This window comes from Strongyloides ratti, scaffold srae_chrx_scaffold0000002 (genome assembly GCF_001040885.1).
Source record: "Strongyloides ratti genome assembly S_ratti_ED321, scaffold srae_chrx_scaffold0000002".
Lineage (NCBI taxonomy): Eukaryota > Metazoa > Nematoda > Chromadorea > Rhabditida > Strongyloididae > Strongyloides > Strongyloides ratti.
This window is the reverse complement of record NW_020171510.1, coordinates 656798-679883: the sequence shown is the minus strand read 5'-3', so window position 1 is coordinate 679883 and position 23086 is coordinate 656798. Positions and strand designations below refer to the sequence as shown.

Genomic DNA, 23086 nt, shown 5'->3' with positions numbered 1-23086 from the left:
TATTATATACCAATACACTGAGGTAGATAAAAATACAATGAAAACTGATTTTAGAGGTATACAATTAGTATTAGGACGGAGTATCTCAATTGAGGGTTAAAAAAGATAAAATGAACTTTACATTGAATGTGAATAACTTTTTCTGTACAATTAAGGTTTTATTGTTTTTTCTAGACATTGTACCAATTATTTCTTGTCCAAAATAAATTATTATTAAAAAAAAAAAAAGTAGTTGAAATGTGTATCCCATAAAATATAATTATTTATATTTATTTTATATTATTATTTAAATAATTATATATTTTAAAATATTTTAATTCATTAAATTTATTATTTTTTTTTTATTTAATTTTTTAAATATTATATAATATTATTTCTAGTCTTTTTTTTTTTTTCTTTTTTTATTCTTTATAAGAAGAATATATTAAATGAATGAAGATATATATATGGAAGGTTCTTCACCAGAATCTACATCAAATGATAATTTTAATACAATATATTATAATAAAAATTTAGTCTTTACAAGTAATTCAAGTGAGATGAATAAAGAAAAAACATTAAAAAATAATTGTAATACACTTTCATCATCTTTTGATATACCATTAACATCATCATTACAATTAAAAGAACAAAATCAACATAATATATTTGGTTCACAAATAGGTGCAGAAATAATAGATGAGGCTGTTGCAATAGAATATATTAAAAGAATGAAATCATGGTGTCCATCACAATGTTTTGAAGTTTTTTTTGGTAATGTTGAAGATACACCTATAGAATTTATGAAAATTAATCAATTAATATTAGCACAGGGTGGTAATTGTTATGGTGGTAATATTTTTAAAGTACAAAAATATTTATTATCAATACCACAATTACTTGTTAAAAAAGGAATATTATCACCTGTTATTTTAAATAATTCATATATATGGAATAATTGGTTAAGTGATCTATCTATACAATTAAATTCAGTAGAATGGCAAGCATTTTGGTATATTTATACAAATGTTTTTGGTTTACATACATTACCGTTACATTTAATAAGTTTTTTTAATATTTTTGCACAAAATCAACAAATATCTCAACAGTCAATTGAACAAATTATTATGAATGCTCCATTAAATCCTTCATTTACTTCCTATACAACATCATATCTTAATTCAATACCTCTAATAAATAATACTATTGATGAAACTAGTGTTTTACGAAGTAACACCATAAATCAAAAACTTTTTGATGAATTTAATACGTCACAATTATCATCATTCTATATGGAAAAACGTAAGTTTTATATATTCTTAACAAAACAAAAATTTTTTATTACTTTTTTAAAAAAAAAAATTTGATTCATAAATAATTAAACTTATTTAAATAAATAAAACTATAAAAAAAATATTTTGTATACATCTTAATAAATTTAAAAATTATAATAAAAATAATTTCTATGTAGTAACTTATCGTATTACTATTTTAAGAATATCTATACTTATATTATTCTTTATTTTTTTTTGTCCTTTGTTAATACTTAAAAGTATTTTATTTTAAAATATACTTATATAATTTATTTAAAATAATTTATTTATGACAAAAGGATTAAACATTATATTTAGACAACAGATTTTGTGATCAAATTAATTTATGTAAAATATATAGATGGATATATCAATTAGATATTTTTAAATATTCTTCTTTTTGTTTTTTTTTTATTAAATTATATTTGTAAATTTCTATTTAGAGAATGATAAAATAAATTTATAACAAAAAAGATATATAGTAAATTTTTATTTAATTCTTAAATATTTTAAAAGTAATGCATATATATTTCTTAATAAAATAAAAATAAAAACAATATATATATATATAAATTGAACAGTGTCTGGAAAGATTTTACTTAAAGTTATCTTATATATATATTAACTTTTATATAAAATTTTTATTTTTTTTTATTAACATTTGTCTTATTATTAAAAATAATAAAAAAAATTTTAAAATTTTAAAAATTGTATATTAGTATGTTGTTATGGTTAAATATATTTTTCTATTGATATATTTCATTTTTCTATTGTTTATTTTGATAGATAATCATTAATATTTAGAGATCAAAATATCACTGATTTTCAATATTACATACAAATTATTTTTATCATAGTAGAAAATTTTACTTATAAAATAAGAAAAATTAAATATTATGTTGTATATCCCAAAACTTTAATACCCATCAATCGGTTATTTACCAAGCTTTTGTTCTATTGAAAAGCATTTCATTATTTTTAAATATATTTTGGCAATTCTTTTATTGTTACATCTTTTCTATTATTATATCATTAAAAAGAAATATATATATGTATGTATATTTATATGTATGTATGTATGCCACAATCATCCTCTTTTATTTGCCACATTTTTTTTATAATATCACAAGTTTGATCAACATAGTTATCTAAAGAGACATTCAATAGCAATCTACTATTCATTAACATATAAACCTTCGTTTAAAATAACGATTTCCTAACTTTTTTATTATATAGTACAAATTAGTTATTTCAAAAAATTATTTAATATTAAAATAAATTTTTGATAATATCTTATTTTAGTTTAAAGACTAACTATATTTAATTGACTATTATTAGTGATTTACCAGTTATCCTAATATTGAATCCATCTTTTTTTTTTCAGAGCACTAGTTTGTGGTTTTCCATAACCAGTGCGTTACATATAAAATTGTCAGTATTAAAAATCTAGAAAAACTTATTTTTAATAAAAATTTATATTTTAAAATCCTAGCAATGGGAAATACATCGACTACATCGAATAATTTAAACAATAACAACTTTGAAAAATATTCTAAAAGACAATACCCTAATACTAATAATGAGACACCTTCATACAATTCAGTTGCTTTATATCAAAATCATAACGGTGAGCTTTTTGAAGATATATTAAAAAATAAAAAAATAAACTTTTTTTTCAAAATTAAAAATTTTAATTAAAAAATTTTTTTTATAATTAAAGAAATATTTATATAGCTGTCATTATATTAATGTTAATACATTAAATTTGAAACATTTCAATAACAGTTAAAAATAAAATGTAATGATACTTTTTATATAGGGAAATATTATAACCCTCCAAGTATTGATAAATATTATGTAATATATATATATATATATATAAGAATTTTTAATTTAAATATAAAATAAATTTATTTCTTTAGAAAATTTTACTACTATTTCTAAAAATAATACATATACATAAGAAATGAAATTTTTCTAATAAAATATGAAAATATTATATTATAAAAGAGACATTACTATTAGTTTAAAATTAGTCTCAGCAATATAGTAAATTTTCCTGCTTAAATTAGTAAAAATAAATGAGATTTTTATATTAAATATATATTAATAAAAACTTTTTTTATAAATTCATGACTTTAACATTTTTATTTAAAATTGTATCAATTCATGCATATCTAGGATGGTTGTGGTACAAAAATTTGTAAAATATATGTAAAAAATATTTTTCTTTTATTTTTATTACACAATATTTTAATATAAGATATTTTATTTTATTGTTGATATAACAAAAGATATTTATTATTTTTTGTACTTTATATTAAGTATAAACAATTTTTTAATTTTTTATTTTATCCTTTTAATAATAGTTCTTTTTTTTTAAATTATATACTTTTATCCATATAAGTATTTATAAATATTATGTATTGATAGAGTACATTTTTAATTGAAAAGAAAAAAAAATTAAAATTAAAAATGGTTTAATAATTATATAGTTATAAATATAATGTTAAATATATGTAATGAAGAATATTTTTTTATTTTCTTTAGTATAATTTCCTATGATAATTTGTGATTTTTATTTTATTACATTTTAAAATACTTTTTTTCACATTTTATTACAAATGATTATTATGGCATAAAAAATATATATGATAAAATTTTTATAAAATTTATTTTTATTTTCATTTACTTCTTAAAACCATCTTCACTCACTAATTACTTCATTTTCTATTTACGTATTTTTCAAAAGATATTTTTAATTGAAATGAAGCATGTAATTATTTAACTATATTCATCCGCCCCGAAATATATATATATATACAAATTTTAATTTCATCCTTCTTAAAGGATAAACAATTTATTTAAAAAATTTATAGGAAGCACATCATTAAATAGATGAAGAGAAGGTTGCCAATTTTACATTTAAGTTTTTTTTTTTTTCATTATATTTAACCAATAATCTTTATTTAATTGTGACTATTGTCAGAAAGAAGCATCTTTTGTTGTTATCTCTAAGATATAAATATATTTTTTTTTAATTCTTTTTTTTTTAGTATATCAAGAAATTTATTATTATACTTTTTTTTTATTGTCGAGAACTTTATAGCATTTATTTTATATTCATGCTTTTCCTTCTTCTTTTTTCTATCAATATAATAATAAATAATATTTGTTTTGTGTATAAACAAATGATCTTTGTTAAATTTCTATTAAAATATATTTACGTTATATATTAAACTGATAACAATAATGAATCTTTTAAACTGTTTGAAAAATAAATAAATCTATGTTTAATAGAAAGTCATTGCTATTTTTCCCTCTTGTTATATAAAATAACATTATTTTTTTTTAAATCATTTTCCTCTTACTTTTTTTTTCCAATAAACATTATAATTTGATAAATAATGGTATCATTTATAGACTGACAATATATGTATATATATTACATACAACATATATATTACTACCTTGATGATATACAAAATTAACATAAACTAGAATATTAATATGATTAAATAAAATTTGATATTGATAAATGAAGGATTGACGTACTTGTATATGAATACATTTATACTTTTATCTATTTATAGTAACTGAGTAAAACTAAACTTTAATTAGATTATTTTTAAGCACTGTTATATTATTTTATAATTTACCTTTTATCATATCATTTTAATGTAACACATCGTAAATGATATTGTTTTCTGATGATTTTATATAAAAGAAAAAGTTACTTTAAAAATGATAAATAATATTGAACCGCCAAAATAATCACTGGTAGTAGGGGTAGAGATAGAAGTATATATTTATATATATATAAATAATAAAGTTGTAATCTTTTTAAAAGAAATTTTTTTTTTGTATGTCTTTTTTATTTTGATCATTATTTAGTATTTTAAAAAAATATAAATATTATAACTATATATTTGCTTTAGTAATCAGCTTCATTTAAATTTTACTTTATTATTTGATTAAAAATAAAAAAACGTTTTATTTTACGTTAATTATTAATTGATATTTTTGATCCTCATTGTACAAATATGTATATATATATATTTATTATTTTAAATCATAATTTATTATATTCTAAAAATTTTATTTATTATTTTTTTTCAAACTATAAATTGTTTTTTAATGTAATACTTTAAAATAATAATAATTTATTTTTTTTTATAATCGTTGTTTAAAAAAACAACAAAAAATTACTTAATAATAAAAAATAAATAGTTCATGTAAAATAAAATTTTATGTTTTATTATCTTCAAATTATGTATACTTTTATTTTTCATTAAATTTTTTTTTTAACATTGCATATAGATGTAAATAAATATAGAATATATATATATATTATTTTCTCAAATATACTGTTATTTGTCTTTTATTTTTAATATCTATCATTGGATACGAAACTTTCTCCATTTTTGGTACCATTTTCTCTTTTTACTAACTTTTTAACAATCCCTAAGAGAAAGGACCATAATATTTTTGAATTTAGTAATAGTAATGCGCTTTCGTCTTCTTTATTCATTTTTCTTCTATACATATACATTTTTCCTTAGAAAATATAGTAAAATTTGTCTTGATAAAAATGCCAAAATAGAGTGAGCAAAAACCATTTAGGTTGATGCGACTGAGCTATATAAGAGTATGACTTATATATATATATATATATTGTGCCTCAACGCATTTGATAGATATATATATTATATTTGTTTTGGATACTTAGTCTTTTTTCAATGGCATGTATTGAAATATATTTTATTTTTAATATGTTTGCTAAAAACTTAAATTTTATGATTATAAAATTGTAACATAAAAGAAGAATGTATATATTATATGTTAAAATAACTTAGATACCCCTTTATATTAAAAAGATACATTTTTATTTTTACTACTAAATTATTACTTTATTTTAAATAATTATACTTTTATTGTAAAATATATAACATTTCAAATAAATATTCAATTGTATACATATATATAAATATATATATTATTCACAATAATTTTTTTTTTACATTTTACAAATATAATTTAAAGGTATATTTTTATTTATATTATTTAATTTAAATAATAAAAAAAAATAGTTATTTTTATATTAATATGAAATTTACATCAATCATCTTCATACTACCTATCTATATCTTTAATTTTTTTTTCTAATAACTGAGAAAAAAATAAGTTATTTATTAGTAATTTATTTTATTTATTGTAAAAATATCTATATATATATATGTTTTTTTTTGTACATTAATTGAAAGTATAAATTAATAAATTACAAATAAAATTTTTATTTTTACGACAAATTAATTTTACAATTTTTAAATATAATAATAAATTTAAAAAGACATTTGTAGATTTTTTTTTTATAATATCATCAATTACCTAGGAAATGAAATCTTTATTGTAATAATTTTTGCATTATATTTAGTTGTAATAAAGGTTTATGCTTTTCCACCCTCCTTCTACAAACGTAAATCGTCATTCTACTTTCTTGTTTATTTAAAATTATTTAAAATAAAAAGTTTATCTAAGAATCATTGTGGTAGTTTTATATTTGATGCTCTTTTCAAATATACTTCTTGAAATACTAAATATGCCATTTTTATACATATATATATGATGGTAAGATTAGTATAACAAAAAAAAAATAGTAGAATAGAAATAATATTTATAATAGACAAGTTAGGAAAATTGTTAAAAGAAGTTTTTGGAAATCTTAAGTAAAAATTGTTAACATTTTCTCATGCTTTTATTATATTTATTTTTCTAAGTAATTTTGTTTATAATTTTATTAATAATTTATCTACTTCATATTTTAAAAAATTATTGTTAAAAAAAAATGTCTTTATTCTATTATATAAATAAATATAAAAAAAACCCTTTTTTTAAATATACGTGATTATTTATTTTTTGACAATATTTTTTTACTGTTAATTTTGATAGGCATATTAATGACATAATGTGTCTTCTTTCTTTATTTTCTTTACATTACAAAATTTTCCTCTTGTTAAAATCTTTTACCATACATTTATAGATTAAATGTATATAATAATACTAAAATAATATTTTATTTCTCTACATATTTCTTTTTTATTATCACATATATGTTGATCCTCTATCGGAGATATGTATATATATATATATGTACATTTAACCATACAATTGTAATACTTTATTTGATATGCTAAACATTCATGAGAAGCATTGATCCCCATTTTGTACATGTTTAAAACATTAAAATATTAAATATTCTTAATGAGCATACTATTTTTAGATAGGCATTTATTTTCAATGTTAAAACAAATTAAATTATTTAAAGAAAGAAAAAAAAACATTTTATTTTTTATTGATAAAAGTTATAAAAAAAAATTTTTTTTTTCCTCACTTTACCTCTCAGAATAAATTTTTTAACTTTACACTTTTTTCTAATACAATGTTTCCATTTTTTTTTATAATTACTTATAACTGATCAATATATAACATCTGAACAAATATTTTATCTCTTTCTTCAAATATATTATTTTTCTAATTTTAAAATTTATGTTTTTTTATGTTTACATTACATGTTCATTCTTTTTATAAATTATTACTATTATTATTATTGTTTATCAATGAAATTATAAATATATATATATATATATCCATATTTTAATTAAATATAGAAAAATATTTTTTATTCTATAACTTATTTTTTTCCTCCTGAGTATAAAAAAGTGTCTTATGATATGGTAATACAAAAAAAAAATAGGATGACATTATTTTTAAAATAATTATTTTTAAAATCTTAAGATTACTTTTACTTTATTTCTAAAATTACATAGTTTATTGTGTACTATAAATTGTATAAAGTATATGTATTCATAAATTTGTCTTTTTGTCAATGAATTAATATATTCTTTTACTTTATTCTATCAATAATAAAATATTTCAATATATACAAATGAGAATTATGAAGTTAATTTTTTGATTCTCATGTATTAAACCTTTCATATTATTAAATATTTAGTAATAATAGTATAAATAAATATATTTGTATCTCAATCCGAAGTATGGAGAGATGATTAAAATGTTCTAATCATTATACTACAACATGGATTATAATATGTTCATTACATATTTAGTATTATAAATTATTAAAATACAATTAAATGTAGTGTTATAATTTTTAAAAGAAAATTTTTTTAAATTTTTAATATATTATAAATAAATAAAGTATATTAAAAGAAACTTAACAATAATTTTATTTACCATTTTTGTTATTACAATAAATATAATATAATTACTTTTATAACTAATTATTTGCCAATTATATATATATTTTTTTGCTTTTTTCTATATAATTATTTTAGTAAATGTTTTGTATAAATTTGTATAAAATATTTAACAATACTCCTCCTGAAATATTATTATTGTTTCAATCTTTGTATAAATTTTTGTAAAACTCAATATAAAAATAATATATACATTTTTATGAATAGTTAACTCAGTTGTCAACAATTTATAATTTTACAATATGAAATATTTTTCCTTTTATAATAATGGCTTCTTACCACTTTTACTTTAATCTCTAACATTATTTTTGTTATCAAATATTATACTTAATTTTTATTATATATATACTGCTGTATATATGTTTATAAATATATAATATAATATTATAAATTTTTTTATTCCTTGATCTGTTCTGATAAAATATAATTTTTCCATATTTTATAAACATTCCTTTTTTAATAATGTTTGATTAAAGTTTCAAAAATATAGGTACTATCTTAATAATGTCATAAATATATATATATATATGTATATTAATTTTATTAAATTCTCTTTTTATTAAAATAAAATGTAATAGTATATTCTATTTTAAATAGATAATATTATTCTTATATTAATGTGATATTCTCTTATCGTTGTAACTAATTAATATTATTTATTTTTATAAAATGTCTTCATATATTTTAATAATTTTTTTTATTTTTTATATTATTTATAAAATTAATTTTATAATTTATATATATATTATTTTATTTTTTAAAATATTTATATAAATAATTTAATTATTTTCCATCTTTAGTCAATCAAAAGTATAACCCTTCGCCTATCCAGGAAGTGAAATAACTAATAAATAGAAAAAAATTTTTTTATATCTAACAAATATTTTGTTTTTTTTTTCTTTTGAAGGGTTTATGGCATTCTTCTAACAAAACCTGCATGATCAATTTACCATAAACTTACCTACAAGGACCATTCAACAATTATATATATATAAAAATTTTTATTCTGAAATATTATTCATTAATATTAAGTGATAAATATTTGTTATTATCTACTTGCCAAAATCAATCCAAAAAAAAAAAAAAAATAATAATTTGGAATTAATATTTTTTGCCTTCAAAAATTTATTCAATAATATTTTACCGTCTTTATTACTCATATCCAAGAGAGATAACTGGCTTTTTCAACTATTATAAAATAGTGCCAGTAGTGTTATCAAATAAGTAATAAAAAAAAAAATTTTGTCTTGTTAGCAAGGTAATAGGTTGGAGAAGATTAATTTCATTTAAACACACTATACCAGAAAATACTACCTGCTTGACACGTTATATATCAATTTTGTCAACATTTTATTTTATAATATTCTGAACTAATCATTTATATTTCCATATTAAATTTCAATTCAATAACTACTAACACTGATGCTAAAGTTTTTAAAAAAGGACAAAGATGAACAGAGCAGTTCATCAAAGGATAACAAATCCTCAGCAACTTGTAAGCTTTAAAAAATATCTAAAATTATTTTATAAAAAAAAATATATGTTAATTATTTTTATATATAAAAATAGTCTTCTTTAATTTTATTGACAGTCATATCTTTATTTTTTTTCTTATTATTATATGAATAATCTATGTATAATCATTTTTAATATCATACTTATATATATCCAAATATATTTATTTATATATAAATATATATATTTTTCTATTTATAAAAATTATCTATTAAAGATATTTTTTTTTCTTTAGTATAATAATTTTACAATGTTTCATATGTATACCTTTAATGTCCATGTTAAAAATATAATGTTATAGAATGGTTTCTTTATAAATTATACCTTAGATGTAAAATGATGGAATGCGGAAAGCATTGATAACATAAAATAGTAATAAAGTTTATTAAATATTATCTATTTGTAATGATGAATTCTAAATATATATATATAAACATATTTATTTAATTGTAGGATAATTAAAAGTTATATTTTAATATTCATAACCATTTAAGATAAAAAATAATATATTTACATCAAAAAAAATTTATAATAATTGTACTTTATTAATTATTAAATGTTACTAAAAATAATGATATCATTAGAGAAAAGTTATTACTTCATAAACTTTAGTCTAATATTAAATACATTTATTTCTAAAAATATTTTTAAAAAAAAATTAGTATAATTATTTATGAATCATTATTATACTTTTTAATGGTAGTAAAAAATAAATTATAGTTATTTTATATAAACTTTTTATAAGATTTTTTTTTTTTAAAATTTAATAATGTTAACTATATTTCATTTTAATTGCAAAAAGATATTATTATTATGAGGACTATTAAAATGGTAAAAAAAAGACAATATGAATATAATTAAAAAATTATAATGTTTAAAACTTTTTATTATATAAAATATTATACATATTATCCTGATTTTTGTATTATTAAAATATATCAATATTCATGATTTTTTAATATATGCTTATCAATAGCTAGTAAAAATTTGTATATATTGTATTAAAAACATTTAAATATACACATACAGAAACTTTATTTATTTCTTTTGTAAACAAAAAAGTTTAAACAATATAATATGTACATTAAAAAAACTTTAAAATGTAAAAAGATTCAAATAAATATATAAGTTTATTTTTTTTTTTATAAATAATGGAAAATAAAATTATTGGTTAATATAACTGATTGACAACTTACGTAATATGTGGACAATTTTTCAATCATTATTTCTCAAAGATTTATTTCAATATGTATCTAGTTACAATATATATATAAAAATTGTTTCAAAGTTTTACATATTTTAACATTTAAAAATATAATATTATAATTGTTAATAAGGTTTCTTTAAACTCCACCATAACTTACATTTCTAATATTTAACAAACTTTTAAGTTTTTTTTTTTTTATTTTATTTTAAAAATAATTTATTTTATTATAAAATTATTATTAAAACTTTTTTTTTTTATATTATTTGTATATATAAATTATAATATCACCTTCAATAAATATATTTAATAAATAAATATATATATTTAATTTTTAAAAGGCGGATATTGTGGCAAAAATGTCAATGGTATATAATAATCTTGATATTGTTATTTAAAAATTTAAATTCTCTAAGTCATCAGTAGAAATATTTTATCATTTCTATTTTAAAGTATTATATATAAAGTTTCTCTCTAATTCCCATGTTAGAATTTTTCTATTTCAAAATTATTTTAACAATTTATCTTGTTTTAGCCTAATATGATTATAATTTTTAAAAGAATATTTTTAAAAAAAAATGATTAAAATATATGTTGAAGAGTAAATTTATAGTAATTACAATCAATAGTTAAAAAAACATATTTTAACAAAAATCTATAAAATGATATATGTATAATTTTTTTTAAATATAATATGTTGATTTGTTTAACTTGAGCATGTAAAGTCAATTTTTGTTTATTAATATAACTTTATCTTTAGGAATTATTAAACAATTGAGATAGATAAATTTTGTTAGATAAATATTCTTTTATTTTTTAACCAATTATGTAAATGATATATTCTTTTTTTTTTATTACATACTGTTTTTATTAAAATATAATAAGGCTTTAAAAGAATCAATATATGTATATAATTCAAAACATTATTATATTTAGAATATTCATTCATTTTAAGTTTATTTCTACATTTGTTTTATTATTATTTCTTGAGACTATAACACCTATTAAAAGGTGAAAGCACTTCTTAACATAAATTTATTTTATAACATCAATGAACAAATGTAATAGAAATGTTGTAAAAATCATTTTTATATTTTCTCTGCATATTTTGAGAATTAATTTAATAGATAATATTACTTTGTAAATTATTGAAAAAGAATAATTAATTGCATTTCTTTATTTAATATTAAAATATTATCATTAGACTTAGCTTAGTAAAAAGGATGTAAGCTATATTAATTAACAAATCTATTTGTTTGATTGAAGCACTTAATATAACATATCAAGTTCATATATACTAGATTAAAAAAATATTTTTTTTTTTTTATTTCTTAAATATCTTTTGTTTTTAAGGTTTATTGTTAGTTTTATATTTTACTTAGTATTCATTTTTTTTTTTATAATAATATTATTTTTAAATCAATTTAGATATTTTATTGCATATTCATTAATATTCAATATCTAACAATAATAAATTAGTATTTTTTTTTTACATTTCATTTTTTTTAATATTTATCTATTGTACTTTTAATTATACCCCTTTCCTTATAATACATCCAAATGAATACTGAATATAATATTTGTGAAAATAAAAAATGTGATAAGAACGATTCAATTTCAATAGAAAGTTCTTTTGATATTGATACGATAAATGAGACAACATTTATTGTTAAAACACCAACGCGTAATGGTAATCCATGTAGTTTAATTACCGATAATAATCTTAATTATGATAATAAACAACCCATCTCTGATTGTGATTATGAATCATCTGATGATATTACATATCAAGCATCTATCCCATTATTTAATTTGGGTGTTATTAATGAAGATAAAGAATGTAATAATGAAAATACTACTAAAATAAATGAAAAAATTAAAATTAATTCAAGTAAATTTTATATTGGTGATGAATATGATGAGGATACATCAGTCTCAGCTAATATAACTTTACATACTACTCGTGTGGCTTCTTCACTTGATGCTACTACTACTACTACCTACTATGATACCAATCATAAATGTAAATTTTATGATTCTTCCAGTAAGTCGTTTCTTATTATTTACTAAGAAATTTTATACTTTCGTTTTAAATTATTATATAACTACAAAAAAATACAATCTTTTTTTTAATCATAAAAAAAAATATTTCAAATAGAAAATTTTTGAGAAACAAATATTTATAGGTTATTTTATTTATGTTACATTTTGTAAGAGAGAAAAAAAAAAAGAATATATTTATATATGATTTATACCTTAAAAACAAAATCAAATTTAATGAAAAAAAAAATGTTTTATTTCAACATTAAAATAAAAATGCCATATTAGCTAAAAATAGAAAATATATATATTTAATATTGTATAAAAATAGAATGTTGTTTTATGATTGAAATTTAATATTTGTCTTTAACTAAAAATATATTTATATATATTTTCTACTTTATTTTAACGTTTAATGATTAGATGGCTTCATAAATAAACTTTAAATACATTTTAAAGATTTAAAAAGATTTTTTTTTAACATGTTATTCATTGTGACATATAAAATAGTGATTTTTTTTTTATTAAATCTTTTTTTAAAAAAATATATATAATCGAGGTGTACTTAGTTTTGATTAACTATTTTTACATATTAATCTTACTTTTAAATATATCTTATGATAATCTTTATCTTGGGCATTAAAGTGGTATTAAAAAGAAAATTGTTTTTAGATATTTGTATCTAAAAATAGTAAATTTGAAATTGATACCATGTGGAATAAAACTACATTTTTCAAACCTTACAAGAGTGTCACCAAGTAAAAATACTATACACTTCCATCTTTAACAAAATATTTCCTTTATCAACTATATATAAACCATTACTTTTTATATGTTATTACGCTTTTTGCCATCCTAAAAATTTTTTCCTTCTTTTTTCTTGCAATACTGATTGACAAGAAACACTTCATGACACTAAATGCTTCTAGTCAAAAGCATTTTGTTAATGCCTTACTTTTTTTTTATCTCCAACTTTATAATATTTTTTTTTTTATCATTTTAAATATTATTATAAAGTAACTATAAAAATGATAAATTTTTTATTCTTAAACTAATAATATTTTTTTTTGTCTTTTTTTTACCATTTTATTTTAAAGGAAGGATAAAATTAAATTACAAAAATTAATAACTTCCATAAGTTATTAATGTGAGATTTTTGAAAAAAAAGTTTATTATGTATATTATAATATTATAAAATATTCTAACATTAAAATATTAAAAAAAAAATTATAAATGATGTATGTATAATAATAGTTATATCCTTTATTACTAGTTATATAAATTTTTATGAATAAAGTTAGTATAATTAAAACATTATGTATTAAATAAATCATTAACTATATACCTCTTTATATATAAATATGTTTGCAAAAATTTATAAATACCACAATAGAAAGTAGGAGAATTTTTTTCTTTTCTCACATATATATTAATATATTTCATATATCTTTATAATGAAAACTTAACTTATATATACATGTTACTTAAAATTAACCTATCATGTAATTATTATGGAAATAATAAATATATATATATATATATTTTATTATTTATCCACAATTTTTATGACAAAAATTGCAAAGAAGATTTTTTAATAAACTACAAATTTTACTAAATAAATTGAATTAGACAAAAAATATTAGGAATAACATATATATAAATTATTATAAAATATTAAATTCTTTCTATTCCTTTAAATTTTATTTTATTTTGCCCTTTGAGAGATTTAGTTATTTTATCGAAATACAATACTAAAATATTTTATATATTTATTTATATATAAATAACATTTTTTTTTACTGTTCCTTCTTTTAAACTGATTGTTAATAAACAAAAAAAATTTTTTCTTTTAAAGTTTAATTTATTAAATTTATCATTTATTGTCACAAAATAAATTAAGTTTTTATTTTCCTTTATTTTTATTTACCAAAATTTAATTTTAGAAATTTTTTCATATCCCTTTTTTTGACATTATTTATTTTAAATATTAAGATTTTAAAATAAGATAAAAAAAAAAAATTTTTCTTTTTATTATATTAAAAGAAAAGCATCTAATTGTTATTTATGTCATGTATTATATTACATTCATTAAAAATTATTATTTTCCATGAATAGATATATATAATAACTATATAATCATATATAATGTTAATGTAGAATGTAACGTATTATGTATGGCTTTATGTATTTTTATAACTGGATAGATATATTCAAAAACATTATTTATTAGTATATTTAAAAAGCTTTTTTTTTTTTTTTCAAGTATCCGTTAAAATTGTGAAAAACTCTTTGTGCCCTCTTTAGAGTTATTATATGATTAATGATAGTTAAATTTTCATTATTTTTATTTTTAGAATATTTTCATAATTAAGCAATATTTATAAATAGAAATAGAAACAAAATTATAGTTAGAAAATAATAGAAAAAAAATTACGTTATTGTTTTATATATCAATAGGATGTATTATATTAAAAATAATCATTTTTATTTTATTGATAGATAACAAATACAATATAATAAAAAAAAAGAATAGTTAAAAGAAATAATAAAAATTTTATTTTAAGATATAGATAGTATAACAAAAATGATTATTTTATCAGTACCAAACAAACTATAATAAAATGTGTTTTTAATTTAAAATAAATTTAATCATTTTTAATATAATAATAAATATATACTAGAGGATTATATTTAAAAGTTATTTAAAAAAATAAAAAACCAAATCAACATCTAGTTATATCATTTTATGGAAATTTTTTTTAATGATAAAATGAATTGAATAAAGTGGTGTGAAAAAAATAGGCATTGATATTTAAAGTATTATTCTACTTTTTGGTTTCTTAGCAAAAAAAAATTTTTTTTTTATTTAAATATTCATCTAAAATATTTTTTCATACAATCTTTAAATACATACTATTTTAAAATTACAGTTACATTTTTAAGTATTTGTTTTATTTATATTAAAATAATTTAAATTCATATTTTAGCTTTATATATACATAAATATTTTTTTGAAATATCAATTTAATCATTCATCATTATATATAAATATATATATATATATTTTTTTTTCAATTGGTGGTTCAATTAATATTTCTTTTAACTCACAAAAATATTATCTTCTCATTCTTATGATCTCAGGCTATAAATATTTATTTTGAAAATTATAAGAAAAATATTTTTAGTTAATGCAAAAATATTTCTATTATGTCTGCTATCAACAAAAAAGTGCAGGCTAAATTCTGTGAGTGATTTTTTTTTCACTACTATTCTTCTTATGCCATAACTTTTAAATTATATTTTTATCTAAGAATAGTTTAATATTATGGTACAAATAAAAATTAAAAAAAAGAGTAGTTAATAAAATATTATTTTTTTAATTAAATTTATTGTATTGTAATATTGTAAGAAATTGTAAAGTAACAAAAGTACAAAATAATTTTAATAATTATAAAAAAAAGTTTTATAATATTTAAAGAATATATATAATTTAATAAAAAAAAATTATAATTTTTTTTTCTCCTAATTAATATATTTTTTTTTTCTAGTCAAAGAATTTCTCGACAAAGCTAAAGAAGAATTTAAACAAAAATGGGACAATCCAGCTCAGGTAAGTAAAAAAAAATTTAAAAATTAGAAATATATATATATAATATTATTACACAACCATACACAAATGATTAATTTAATTTTAAAAATTCTACAATTTATTTAATGTTTAATTAAAGAAAATTATATTTATACAAAAAGTTAAAAGAGGGAGATGGCAGTATTTTATAAGAATTTAAAAAACGTCATCAAATTAAATATACATATAGTATGAGTAGGACGATAAAAATATTCTATTTTAAATAAATGATTTTTATCTAATTATTTAAATATAAACATTTTTCCGAAAAAAAAAATGTATTCTATTAAAAGTTATCTTGATTATAGAAAAAAGTATGATAAAAAGTAAATTTTAAACACCCCATATAATTTTTCATTTAATAAAATAATTAAACTTCTTTTTATTGTTTTATTTATATGTTAAAGTAGAATGATATATTGTTTAAATAATATAAAAATTTTATAATTTACAATAAATGTTAAAAATATTTCATGATAACAACAAATTTTAGTTTATTTATATATTATTTTAAAACAATTTATTACCTCTTACTTATTTCAACATATTTAAACATTATATTTATTATTTAAAAGTTCAACATTTGTAGTATAAAGTTTTTAAATTCATCCTTTAATTATTGGCTCTATTTATTGCAACAACCTTCAATTTCATCAATAGAAATATAATCCAAAAATTGTATATAATATAAAAATATTTTTATTCATTTTTAAAATATATAAATAAGTAGATAGTTAAAATCTTTTAATACATTTTATTACTATGTTTGAAATATTAATACTTATGTAAAATAATTTTATTCTTTTTTTTTTTTTTGTTCAAAACTTTTTTTCCAATTCAATTGATTTGAATGATGGAGATAGAAGAGCTAAATGACAATTTTATAGTTTGGGGTATTTATTATTTTTAGCATACAACAATATTTTACATAATCTAGGATATCTTAACAATTTTTATTTTAACTTTCAATCGAACATCATAATTCACACTTCAACTAGAAGTGTATATTTAAAACAACTAGTTTTAGGAAATATTATTATTACACAAAGTAATACAATTGCTAAAATTAAGCCACAAATTATTGAAAAGAATTGATGAATCTTTTTTTTATTATATAATTTATTTTACACTTTATCCTAATTTTATATAATTTATTTTTTTTAATAGGTAAATTTATTATAAAAAAAAAGTTATAATAATTATGTTATTATTTATATTTATTTCTCAAATAAAAATTTACAGATATTAGCATAAATAAATATTTCTCATAATATATGTAACAAAAATTTTAAATTTTTGTATAATTTATTATGTATATCAAGTCTATTCATTTGTAAATAAATTTAAAGTATAATAAATAATACGGATATATATATATATATATATTATATTTATTTATAATATATTTATGTATATCATAACATAAAATATATAGGTGGGGCATCATTTAAAAAGATAGTTGTTAAATTTTCATATTTGATGTTTTTAGAGTACTTTCTAATTCTATATTTAATGATCATATCTTTTTAATGTACTATTATGTCTTAACATACAAATTATGTGATTTGTTATATATATAAAATATCGTAGATGTCATATATAAATCATCTAATATTAATAGTTTGTACATTTTTATTTATAACTTTCCATATATATATATATAATAATTTTTCTACTTTTTAAAGATTTTTTTTTTTTGCATTTTTTTTGTAAATTTTATTTACCTTAAATTTATTATTTTATTTAATTTTTTTTTTATCTTAAACTAATAAAACATTCTAAAGTATTGTTGGCAAATCAAATATGCAAAGAAAAAAATTATTAAAAAAACTGAATAAACTATTTGAAACATATTATTTTGTGTTAAAATAGATTGTTCTTAAATATAATAAGAATTTATAATTTTTTATATACTATTATATTTTTTTTCTAAAATTTTATTATTATTTTAACAATATGTTTTACAACAATATAATAATTTTTTTTAACATTATTTGTAGTTTTATTACAAATATTTTATTCTAAATATATTTGAAATTTGTCTGATAAATGAAAATTATTATACTTAGTTGTTAATTTATGTTATATTAAATACTTTCGTTCCAAAAATAATTTTAAAATAAACTAAAATGACATACATATATATTTTTTATATTGTAGTAATTATTACGTCAAATTTATTATTGTAAATTATTTATATATGTATATAAATATGTTGTAGAGAAATATCATTATTGTTTATATATATATTATTTCTTTGTCTATTTTATGAATAAAACTTTTTAAAATATGACTACTTCTATAGTAGTCAATACAACAAATCATCCTTCACTGGAAACTAAAAATATTCATAATTTATCTTCTAAAAATGATAATTATGGAAATAATAATTCTCCGGAAATTAAATTGGGTGGAGAAAAAAAGTGTAAAAATGATAATATTCATTCACATAATACCAATAAATCATCAAGATTTTCTGTTAAAAATTTAACAAATTTTCATAAGAATAGTTTTAAAAAATTTCGTAGTGATACTAAGACAATATCAAATAATATACCTAAAAGTGATAGTCTCACAAATGAATGTTTTAATAATCGAACAAGTTTAGTAGCAAAAATATATGGTTTTGTTACAGGTACAGGAGGGTGTTCTAATTCTACAGTTGAATTGTCAACTGAAGATGATTTAAAAGAAAAATCCAACTACCTAGCTGATCTTTTCTGGTTTAGAAAAGAAATAAAAAATAATTGGTTAGGTAGATGGTCTCAAAAGGTTGTGTAATAATATTAATTATAAAAAAAAAATTCATATATATATAATAGTAATTTATATATAAATAGATAGATAGATAGAAAATATATTATTTTAATTAATTAATAAATGTATTTTTATTTTTAGAATAATGCAACATTGGATGATTTTGATCGTATAAAGACGCTTGGAACTGGGTCTTTTGGACGGGTAATGCTGGTTAAACACAAACAATCAAGCATCTACTATGCTATGAAAATCCTGGACAAGCAAAAGGTCGTGAAACTCAAGCAGGTTGAACATACACTTAATGAAAAGAAAATTTTACAAGCAATTGATTTTCCTTTCCTTGTCAATATGCAATATTCTTTCAAAGATAATTCTAATCTTTATATGGTTCTTGAGTTTATCAGTGGTGGTGAAATGTTTTCACATCTTCGTAGGATAGGCAGATTTTCTGAACCACATTCACGTTTTTATGCTGCACAAATTGTTCTAGCCTTTGAATATCTTCACTCATTAGATCTCATATATAGAGATCTAAAACCAGAAAATTTATTAATTGATAATTTTGGTTATTTGAAGGTATTATTATTATTATATTTATTTTATATATATATATATATATGTTATTTTTTTTATAGATTACCGATTTTGGTTTTGCAAAACGTGTTAAAGGAAGAACATGGACACTTTGTGGTACTCCTGAATACTTAGCTCCAGAAATTATTCTTAGTAAAGGATACAATAAAGCCGTTGATTGGTGGGCTTTAGGAGTACTAATCTATGAGATGGCTGCTGGATATCCACCATTTTTTGCTGATCAACCAATACAAATTTATGAAAAAATTGTTTCAGGAAAAGTTAAATTTCCATCACATTTCACAAATGAGTTAAAAGATTTACTCAAAAATTTATTACAAGTTGATTTAACAAAAAGATATGGTAATCTTAAAAATGGTGTTTCAGATATTAAAAATCATAAATGGTTTCAATCATGTGATTGGATTCAAATATATCAAAAGAAGGTAATTATATGTTTTCATTCACATGCTCTTTTATTTTTCTTATTTAACATTATGTTATGTCTATTGTGCTTTTTAAATGTTAATTGTGTCTTGTTTATATAATAACATTTATCCCTAATATAGTATTTTAACGTTTTGTAAAACTATTTTATTAACACAGGTTAATCCACCAAGTTTTTCTGTTAGTGATAAAGATGGGAAAAATTTTCTTTTTGAGGCATTGTATCCAAAAACTACGAGTGCTGAGGATACACGTCATTTTGTTACGGATACAACACAAAATATCAATTTTGTAATTGATAGTCAAAATCATTTTCCTGAAAAATTTAAAGATTTTTAAGTATTACTTTTAAATACTGATAATTTATACTAACAAAGTATCAAATAATTATTCTACCATTGGAAATATCAATAATCAATCACAATTAACATTTTTTTATCTTATTGCACACATCATTTATTTTCAAATTTTTATTTGTTAATTTTTAATTATATAATTAAGCATGCTTTATATATACTTTGCTTGAAGTGGTATTTTTATTTTTATTTATTTTTAATATAATTTATTAATTTTTTTATTTAATTATAGGTTGAGGCACCATTTCTTCCAAAATGTCGTGGAGCTGGTGATGCATCAAATTTCGATGATTATGATGAAGAACCATTACGTATTTCTGGAACAGAAAAATGTGCAAGAGAATTTGCCGAATTTTAAAAAAAAAATCAATTAATCTAGTATATAGTGTATCAAAAATTATGAATATTATAAAGAACATGACATTTTTTTATGTTTAATATTACTTAATAATATGAAAAATATAATATACAGTAATGATAATTCTTATACTTAGCTTATTTGACTTGTACTTTTTTACTCAATTTTAAAATTTGTCTCAAGATTGACATTAACTTTAGATTTTATACAGAAAGATTTTTTGAAGTATCATATAGTTTTCATTTTATATATATATATTTTTTTTTTCCACTTTTATTGCAAATATCAAATTTAACTTCCTTTTTTATTCTCATCCTGTATAACAATAGTCGAATGAAATTTGGTCAGAAATAGATCTTTTTTTTGGTATCAAAATAATATTAATAATAACAAAGACATTTAATAATAATAATTGTATTGAAATATTTTTTTTTAAATGTTTATTAATACAAAAATTATTATTAAACAATTCTTTTATTAATTTTATATATTTATGGTAACATTTTATTATCATTTTATTTAGAAATTATGATATCTAGATTTCCCTATTTCTTTCACAAACTTGCCTATTTTCTAGTCCTTTTTTTTTCTTTTTATTAAATAAATCTTGTAATTGATTTTTTAATTATATATATACATATATATATATATATATATATATAATTAAATAATATTACAAATGATTTATAAAATAAAAATTTTTTTACTGCGAAAATAATTGTAAAATAGTAGATTGATAATAAAAAAATTACACTAGTTTGAACTCTTTCAAAAACAAAAACAACAAAAAAAAGTCTTCCTGATTGAATATTCTTAAATAAAAAAATAAAAGACATATAATATTTTATGAGGTTATGTATTAGTGAGCGTTTGCCCTTTTCATCCTTCGCAAAAAATTTTAACTTTTACTTCTTGAAAACGCATAAAAATCATTATTTCTTTTTAAAATCTATTCGACTGTTTGCAGATATCTATTAACTTTTTTTTTTTTTTTAATTTCTAAAAATATCTTCAATTGTACATGTCTTCTATTTTTTTAATTAAAAAATACCGTATAAATTTATACTTGATTGAGTTTCTAATAAAAGTTACATTTGTATTCCTTTAAAATTTCTAATTGTTTTTTCAAATTTTTATCCAATAAAAACTTTAAATTTAATATATTTTTTTTAATTATTGTTGAAAAATTGGGTATGAATTGATATTTAAATGATTAGTGATAAAAAAAATTTTTTTAAATAATGAATGATATAAATAAAGAAATTAACTTTGCTTAAGGGTTCTTCTTTTTAAATAATAACTAGTTATTTTAAAATTTTTAAAGTAAATAAGAAATTTCTTTTTTTTAATATTAAAAGAAAATACATTTTTCAACTTAATAATATACGTTTATTTTTTTTTATAATTTTTAATTTTTATACTTAATAAAACAGAACACGCATTAGGTACATTGCACTCCATGAATATATGTTTTATAAAACAGGTTATTAATTTAATTAAACAGGAAAAAAAAATAATTCTTTTTAATTTTTGATTAGAAACATTTGTCATTTAAAAAAAATATAACTTTTTATATAACATTTTCACTTAATTAATATTTTAAATATGTATAGCAAAGTAAATTAATTTATAAAAA

At 17.3% G+C, this 23086-nt stretch overlaps 2 protein-coding genes across 2 annotated transcripts; both read left to right on the top strand.

Moving 5' to 3' along the window:
• Nucleotides 1-446: 446 nt before the first annotated feature.
• Nucleotides 447-1670, top strand: SRAE_X000114700 (Hypothetical protein; the record flags this gene model as incomplete). The annotated part of the gene is made up of 2 exons (XM_024645685.1): nt 447-1281; nt 1654-1670. The coding sequence occupies 2 exons, from the start codon at nt 447-449 to the stop codon at nt 1668-1670; spliced, it is 852 nt and encodes a 283-aa protein (XP_024498610.1).
• Nucleotides 1671-12848: 11178 nt separating this feature from the next.
• SRAE_X000114600 (cAMP-dependent protein kinase catalytic subunit) lies at nt 12849-21450 on the top strand (the record flags this gene model as incomplete). Its single annotated transcript, XM_024645674.1, has 6 exons — nt 12849-13311; nt 16877-16938; nt 19855-20292; nt 20352-20735; nt 20896-21027; nt 21325-21450. 6 exons carry the CDS (start codon nt 12849-12851, stop codon nt 21448-21450), a joined length of 1605 nt encoding a protein of 534 aa, XP_024498609.1.
• Nucleotides 21451-23086: the final 1636 nt, after the last annotated feature.